Genomic DNA, 8,748 nt, shown 5'->3' on the forward strand with positions numbered 1-8,748 from the left:
ATGATAAACCTGTTAGTCGTTCTGCATACATAGCACAGTTGGAAAAGATAGGCATAATAGTCAAAGCCCGGAGCTGCCTTGTTTTTCAGGTGAGTAGTTATAGGGTTATTTGATGGATAGTTTTTAAAATGTGCTGTACCTCAGTGTTGTTGTGCTTTGTGGTTACTAATAGGGAACTGTGGAGTCCATTTCCTTGAAAAAGCCCAAAGAAAGAACCTAGTTTTTTGAGGAAATCAGAACCTCAGGAGAGCTGATGGGAGAATATGAGGAAAAGAAGAAAAAGCTGCAAAAAGCTGAGGAAGACACACAGTTTCATTTCAGTAAGAAAAAAAAATGTCACCACAGAGCGCAAGCATGCAGAAATAGAGAAGGACGAGGTAAGGTATCCTGAAGATGTGCCCAGTCAAGTAGATACTACATATAAAAACCTTCTGTTTAAATGTCTACTTACTGGATTTGGACTACCAGAAGATTCTGTCAGTAATGTAAGACAAAGTCTGACATTCAGCAAATAAACTTTTTTAGTGTGCTTTTTCTACATTTACTCTGTGTGTGTGTGTGCGTGTGTATGCATGCATGCATGCATACACATACATGCACATGGATATCAGAGGACAACTCAGTTCTTTCCTCTCACCATTTGGGTACTAGGGATCAAATCAAGCGGTCAGGCTTGGTGGGAGCAAGTGCCCTTACCTGATTGATCCATATTGCTGGCCCCAGACAAACTCTTTAAAGCATTTCCACATAAGACAGTACAGCAGAGCACACAGACATCTGGATCTTGATTCATGTATACTTGGAAAAGCTATTGAGGACCCCAAAAAGATTTTGTTCCTACGGATTGAATTTACCAATAGTTACTATATTTTAAATTAAAACTGAAAATTTTTAATTGACCAAGCTCATAATGTATTGGCCTAGCTAATATATTTAATGAAAAAGTATTTCCAAAAAACACTGAAAAGAACAACATAGTTTTATAATCTCCAGTGTCTGGCTTAATGGAAAATAATTGGATTCTCATAAACACTTCTGATTTTATGTGGCTGTCACCTGGTCACTCAAGTTTTTTCCTCAGAAATTCCTTGTATATGTATTTGTTGTTCACAAGCCTGTTTGAATGAGCGTCCCTATCCTCCTACTTTATTACCCTATTTGGTTTCTTTTGTACATCCTGCTGTATGAAATTAACTCATTTATTATTCATTTGCTTTGTTTGTCTTCCTCTATTAGAATAACTACAATATATGTTTTATAAGAGCAGGGATGATCTATGTTGTTCTCTACCGTGTTCCCAATACATAGAGCAGGATCGCAGGATCTGGTGTGTAGTACTCAGTAAACATTTGAAGAAATAAATGAAAGATGGATGCGCCTGAGGAATATTTCTCAGTTTCTTTATATTATTGTGTCTATATGTTCTGGGTCTTGTTAGTGAAAAGGGGTGGGCAGTGAGTCAAATGTAATGTTCCCAATATATTGAAGTAGCTCACAGAATTGCAGAACTTAAAATTGTAAGGACAATTAGAATAGCCCAGCTTCCTAATTATTCTTGGCAGACAACTGTTCACATGTTACTTGAGAGCTTTCTTGACTAAGACCCTACCTTGTGAGGCAATCTCCCTTGTTTCTTTACTAACACAGATATTAAGAAAATTCTTATTCAGATCTAACTTCAAACTCTAATAGGCTTATTAGAGTTGTCAATGCAAAGTTCCTTCTCATAGCCATCATTGTACCTGGAATCATTGAGTACAGAGTGGCCAGGGTTGAATATTCATACAACACTTCCCAGGTCACAATGAGGATCCAGCTGGTAGGGTCCACTTCATTGCTGTCACCACCGTGTCACTTAGTCCATGAATACAAACCCCTAGTGTTTGCTGGGTTATTTAAGAATATCCAGAAACCTTCAAGCAATGCTACTTTTGTTCAGGAATATGCTCTCTTAGGTGTGGTGTGCACTTACACTTCCACCTCTTAGGATGGAGAGACAGGAAAATCAAGAGTTAAAGGTCATTCTCAGCTATCTAACAAGTCTGAAGCTAGTTGGGGTATGTGAGACCCTTTTGAAAAATGAGAAAGGGCTGGGGAGATGGCTCCGCAGTTAAGAGCACCGACTATTCTTCCAGAGGATCCAGGTTCGATTCCAAGCATTCACATAGTGGCTAACAACCATCTGTAACTCCGTTCTAGGGGATCTGACACCCTGTTCTGTCCTCTGTGGGCACTGCATGACACGGGTGCACCTACATGCAGACAATACACTCATACACATAAAATCTAAAAGTAAATAAATAAAAATGAAGAGAGGGGAGCAAAAGCTAAGAATTTTTTTTAGTCTTTTTGAGACAGGGTTTCCCTGTAGCTCCAGCTGGCCTGGAATTCACTATGTAGACCAGGCTGGCCTCAAACTCACAGAGATCTGCATGCCTCTGCCTCCCGAGTGCTGGGATTGAAGTCCTGCACCACCACGCTCAGCCAAGAATATTTTTTTCTTAATGATAGAGATTCATTAATGATCATATATTGGTACACTAGATGCATTATGAATGGTAGCTTAAGTAAATATATAGTCTTTTAGCTTCTCTTGTACTGTTTTATAGGCAGAATGTTACCAAAGTCTCCTTGAAGGATTGAAAATAAATGAGAGACAACTGATGCTTTTCCAACTATATTATAATTAGGAAAAAATTAATTTTCTGAACACTGAATTACAACACAGGAATTTGAATGTCATAAAAGAGACTCTTTCTCACCATGAAAATATACACAAAGCCAAGAAAAGGGATCATGGAATGTTAAGTAGACAACTACAGCAAACAGGAAAAGAATTGAAGTGAGTTTTATAAAATAGATATTAACAGTTGGGGCTTGATTTTGTGTGTGTGTATGTGTTTACATGTATGTACATACCTTGCCAGGCATGGTGGTGCAGGCTTTAATACCAGCCACTTGGGAGGCAGAGACAGGTGGATCTCTGTGAATTCAAGGCCAGCCTAGTCTACATAGTGAGTTCCAGGACAGCTGGGGCTACAGGGAGACCCCGTCTCAAAAAAAGACCAAAAAAAAAAGTATGTACATACCACATGGATGCTTGTTAAGGTGCATGTGTGAAAAGCAGAGGACAGCCTGCAGGATTCAGTTCTCTCCTACTATGTGGGTCTGAGGAATTGAACTCAGGTTATCAAATTTGTCTGCAAGTACCTTTATGTGTTGAGTCATCTCTCGGGTCCAGTAGTGTTTTATGTACATTGATAGATAAAATAAAAATATAATTGACACTTTGGGAGTTGACATTTTATCAGTGCTTGACATTTTGAAGAAGTGCTTGAAACTGAGCATAGGGCTATACACCTGGTATGCAAGCATTTTACCACTAAGATATATTCCCAGCCTGGAAATTGGCTTTTTTAAAAAAATTGACTTTACTTTAAAAATTAGTTTTATTTTTTTGTTTATGAATGTATTCCCTGCATGTGTGTAAGTACACCCATTCATGCAATGCCCATGGAGGCCAGAAGAGTTTGTCAGGTCACCTGGAACTGGAGTTACAGATGGTTGTGAGCTGCTATGTGGGTGCTGGGAACTGAACCCCTGTCTTCTATAAGAGCAACCAGTGCTCTTTACGACTGCCATATTTCCAGCCCCAGAAATTGACTTTAAAAATTTTTTAATTAATTTTTATTTTTATGTATTTTTTGGACTTTTTGAGACAGGGTCTCCCTGTAGCCCCAGTTGTCCTGGAACTCACTATGTAGACCAGGCTGGCCTTGAACTCACAGAGATCCGCCTGCTTCTGCCTCCCGAGTGCTGGGATTAAAGGCGTGCACCACCAAGCCCGGCCTTTTAATTTTTAAAAGTAGAACATGAGAGATATTTTCCATCAAATTTTACTTGAGATACAAACCGATAGAAATCAAATAACAAGATAACAGTAAACCTGGCAGCAGTTTACCCTTAAAACACAATTGCATATGCAGACCTTTTTTTTAAACAATATATATTTTATTGAGTTTTGTGCATTTCATACATCTTAACTATATTTAGACTCCCTCCCCTGTCTGCATCTCCCCATAGCCACTCCCCCTTCAGATTTCATGCATTCTGTCATGTATGTTAAAGCCTATGAAGTCCCCAAATGTCCCTCAGTAAATCCACCCACTAGATCCTGATCAGACTATCCTGATCAGACTATCTAGTGTCACACCCTTAAAGCAGATCAATTCTCCCTCATCCACCAGTGATTAGCTACCAATAGTTCCTCAGCTAAGGTTGGGGCTTCTTATCCATTTCCCTAGTTCTATCTGGGTTTTGTCTGGTTTGTTTGTGTGATCTTGAGCAGGTTGTCACCATTGCAATTGGTGTAGCCTTGGCTGTCCTGGAACTCACTACATAGATCAGCCTGGCATGGAACACATAGAGATCTGCTTGCATCTGCCTCTCAAATACTGGGATTAAAGTTGTACACCACCATGCCCCAAGAAAATTGATTTTTTTAGTTTGGAATGCTTCTAAACATACAGAAAAGTTACAAAATAGTACGCTGCTCTCATATTCCCATGATGTTTCTTCTACTATTAAGATCTTATATTAGGGGGCTGGAGAGATGGCTCAGTAGTTAAGAGCACTGGCTGCTCTTGCAGAGGACACGGATTCAATTCCCAGCACCCACATGGTGGCTAATAACTGCTACTCCTGTTCCAGGGGATCCAACGCCATCTTCTGACCTCTGAGGGCATTGCATAACATTAGTGCACCTACCTCCATTCAGATTACACTCATACACATAAAATAAAAATAATAAATATTTTTTAAATTAATTTTCAAACCAGGCATGGTGGCACAAGCCTTTAATTCCAGCACTCGGGAGCCAGAGGCAGGCAGATCTCTGTGAGTTTGAGGCCAGCCTGGTCTACATAGTTCCAGGACAACTAGGGCTACAGAGAGACCCTGTCTCTAAAAGACAAAAAAATTAACTTTTAAAAAAGGTTTATGTTTCCTTTTTAGATCTCTTGAAACACTTTTAAATCAAAAGAGGAGGAAGACATAAGAGCCCTGGAGACAGTGCTGGGTCACCTAAATAGTGCATGGAGAAGTTTTCAAAAGCAGATAGAGGAAGAAATCTTACTTAAAGGGCGACACATTGAATTGGAAGCTAGTCAGGTGAACACATTGAAAGAATTTTTATATTGTTTCAGTTTATCTTTTTAATGAGAAAAAAAATTAAAGCATGACTTCTGATAATTTATTGAGATTACCCCTAGAATATAAATTATAGGATTAAAGTCTAAGACACTTGATGTAATGTTGTAAGAAAAGTTAAGTTATTGTTACCATTTTTAAGGTAAAACAGTTTTTCCTTGGATAGTATAAAAACCTAAAAGGTCAGATATAAGTGACTTAAATTTTTAAAAATTTTGAATTTTGTATATATATATATGTTTATACATATATGTTTATACATATATATATATATATGAATGTTTTGCCTGCATGTATGTAAGAGACAAGAGGGTGTCAGATCCTCTGGAACTGAAATTATGGATGGTTGTTAGCTGCCATGTGGGTGTTGGGAACTTAACCTGGGTCCTCTACAATAGCAGTCAGCATTCTTAACTGCTGAGCCATTTCTTCAGCCCCCAGATATATGTGGCTTTGGAGAGACTTCATTGACTGGAGAAACTAAGATGATTTTAAGTGTTCAGTGGTAAATAAATATTCACCTTATACAAGATTTAATTATAAATTAGTAATAAATACTTAAATGTGTAGCTGAGAATTTTCATTCTTTCAATGAAAGTTTCATTTGTCTTTTTCAATTATTTTGTGGTAATTGTATATCACAATATGCATAAACCGGAATAATCATGACTAGAAAATTAGAAAAAAGTATTTTCTCCAGATTCTTCTTTCTCAAGATTTTCTGTGAGAGGCCTTATTATAGGTTGAAACTTTGTTGTTCTATCTGAAGAGTTTCAAATAAAGACTTTTTTTATATGATGTTCACATATTTTACCTGGAGAAGATGGCTAATTTTCTGGTTTGAATAAATCCAGATTTTGATAAGATTATCTGCTAGTATAGGATGTCATACAAATTCACTTAGGTGAGTAATATGTCAATGCTGTTTACATAGCTGGATCATTATAAAGAGCTGAAGGAGCAAGTAAGAAGGAAAGTAGCTATGACAGAACAGTTGGAAAAAGCTACAGTGGGAACAGAAGGCAGAAAAGGAAAGATTGACATTTGAAGAGAGGAGGCATGGAGAAGTTCAGGTACCATGGATTCTACAGTCATAATTATTCTCAGTGAAATTTTATTCCACATTATATTAACTTTTCAATATATAAGTGGATTTATATCAAACATAAGCAATTAAAATTTCTGAGGGGCTAGAGCTTAGTGGTAGAGCACTGATGTCCTGATTCAATTTCCCCAGCACAGCAAAATAATTCTGGGTTCTCTGTTTTTAGTATTCTTTTTAGGGGCACTTTATGGATAAAATAAGAATAGACAGTACTTTGATTCATGTACTCAGTAAATGTTTTCAGGGCATCCATATGGTGATAATATGGTCAGAAAACAGTCTGTGCTGAGCATGTATTTTAGTTCATAGACGTAGGGAGTTATAAAGGGGGAGTATCCTAAAAGAGGTGAGTGCATCGTCATTTGAGAACATAAGCACAAACAGAGCTCTCTGCATCTGAGTTCTGCAGCCATGGATTCAACTGAGGATTGAAAATACTCAGGGGAAAATGTTTACCAAACATTATTTATACTTTCTGTCACTCTCTAAACAATACACTGCAACACCAATTTATATATGGCATTTACGTTGTACTAGGCATTATAAATAATCTAGAGAGGATTCAAAGCGTATAGGAAGATATGTTAGGTTATATGTGAACACTGGGCTAGGCTATTTTTATAAGGATTTTAGTATCTGCAAATGAAGATAACCACCATGGGTTCAGGAACCATTTGGAGGATGACTGTAGCCCAGGAAGAGTAGTCAGTCTATGCTGGGAATGACAGTCAAGATGCATTATAACATTCTTCCTCAGTTTAAGGCAGACTTGGCTTCTGGCTCATCTTGCTTTTCATATATATAGTCTCAGCAAATAACTAAATTGTTTTACTCTTCTGAGCTTTAACTTCTGTAAGTGTACAATGAGGACAGGTGCGGTTACCCCACAGTGAAGGGCAGACCACATAGATGAAATTAGTGATGATATACATGCATGTTGGCTTTTCTTCTTAGTGTTTCATGGCTTATAAAGACTGCAAATTGGGCTATAAAATTATTGTTGTGGTACACTCAACAATAATTCATTATATATTATGAAGTTTATCTGGGCCATCCTGATATTATAATGAAGTATCTGTCTGCTAAGTATACTGTAAACCCAATCTATTTAATCCTTATTAAGGGCCTTATGAGGTAGATGTCATTATTCTCAAGACTTGGTTTTCTTATGTGTTTGGGTGCATCTACACTGTCAGGAATCAGTTCTCTCCTTCCTCCAAGAGCCAGTGATTGAACTCAGGTCATCAGGTTTGGCTGAAAGTGCCTTTACCTATTGAGCCAGCTCACAGGTCCTAAATATCTTCATACAGTTATATTTGATACTTTGCAAAATTTTAACAGCTTACAATAGAGTAAATTTTAGAGATGCAATGATACTGGTTTGGAATGTTGTAATTTATGATTTCATTTCCTATGTAGGGAAATCTAAAATAAATAAAAGAACCAATAGATTATCACAAAAGTTGAGTAGAGAAGTTGGAGGAGTACACAAATACATGCATGTAGGTAGAACAGAGCCTTTGCAGCTTTCTTGGATCTCAAGGATCCTGTATATTTGTGCCTCACACAAATGCTATGTCATATTCTCCACTGCTTTTTCTCTATAGATTGTTAAAAATTATACTTAACCACACAATATTTTTAAATTTTGGAACTATAAATAAGGTGTTTAAAGTTTGAAAATGTAAATGTGCAACAGTGACAAAACTGAAATTTCCTTTTGATAATGATATTTTATAAAGAATGAGTTGTGTTCTACTAATACCCCTGGGGTATTGACCACTTAGGACTTTAATTGGCATTGCATTGTTATTAATAAGCATATGATGATTGCTCTGGTTTATATTGACCTATCCTTACTCTTGCAATATCCACAAATATGTATTTTTGGAACCAGCAGAGTGATCAAAAGCTCTTTTCTTTTGCCTGTGTTTCATGTTGGGTTTGGTACTGCATGTTTTTGTCCTTTAAACTTGATAAAGCACTGTCTGTTCTCCTGCAGTGCAAGACAAGGTTATGCTTTCCCTGGTAGTTCCCAAATTTGGTTATTACTGTTCCTGCTGTAGAGATTGCCTAGAAAAGAAGCAGCAGCAGGAGCATACCCTGGTAGATGAGATTGAGCACACAAAATCAAGAATGTCTGAAGTTAATGAAGAACTTAGTCTCATGAGAAGTGAATTGTAGAATGCTGGAATTGAAGACCATGAGGGAAAACGTCAATGGAAGAGAGCTGTAGTTCTGGAAAACCTTAAAAGACTTTATCCAAATTCTGTGGTAATTAGAATAAGTAGTTAATTAAAACACAAAGGCTAAGCTCTCTTGTTTGTGAAAATAGTCGTCTTATTTGAGGTTGGAAATACAACTATTGTGTTGTATTTCAGGAATTTCATGTTTTGCTATTGACAGTTATGTTTAAAATACAATAGTAAATTGAG

At 37.2% G+C, this 8,748-nt stretch overlaps 1 protein-coding gene across 1 annotated transcript in view; it reads left to right on the forward strand.

The window, feature by feature from the left end:
- LOC103748162 (structural maintenance of chromosomes protein 1B-like) overlaps window positions 1-8,748 on the forward strand; it is a 59,174-nt gene that overhangs the window by 20,356 nt on the left and 30,070 nt on the right. Inside the window, 9 exon segments of the mRNA XM_008850709.1 lie at window positions 1-89; window positions 173-325; window positions 327-377; window positions 2,610-2,842; window positions 5,037-5,169; window positions 6,143-6,208; window positions 6,210-6,281; window positions 7,733-7,815; window positions 8,380-8,587. Coding sequence (XP_008848931.1) covers window positions 1-89; window positions 173-325; window positions 327-377; window positions 2,610-2,842; window positions 5,037-5,169; window positions 6,143-6,208; window positions 6,210-6,281; window positions 7,733-7,815; window positions 8,380-8,587 — 1,088 coding nt within the window.

Source organism: Nannospalax galili, unplaced genomic scaffold (assembly GCF_000622305.1).
Source record: "Nannospalax galili isolate Female #2095 unplaced genomic scaffold, S.galili_v1.0 scaffold2125, whole genome shotgun sequence".
NCBI classification, from domain to species: Eukaryota; Metazoa; Chordata; class Mammalia; order Rodentia; family Spalacidae; genus Nannospalax; species Nannospalax galili.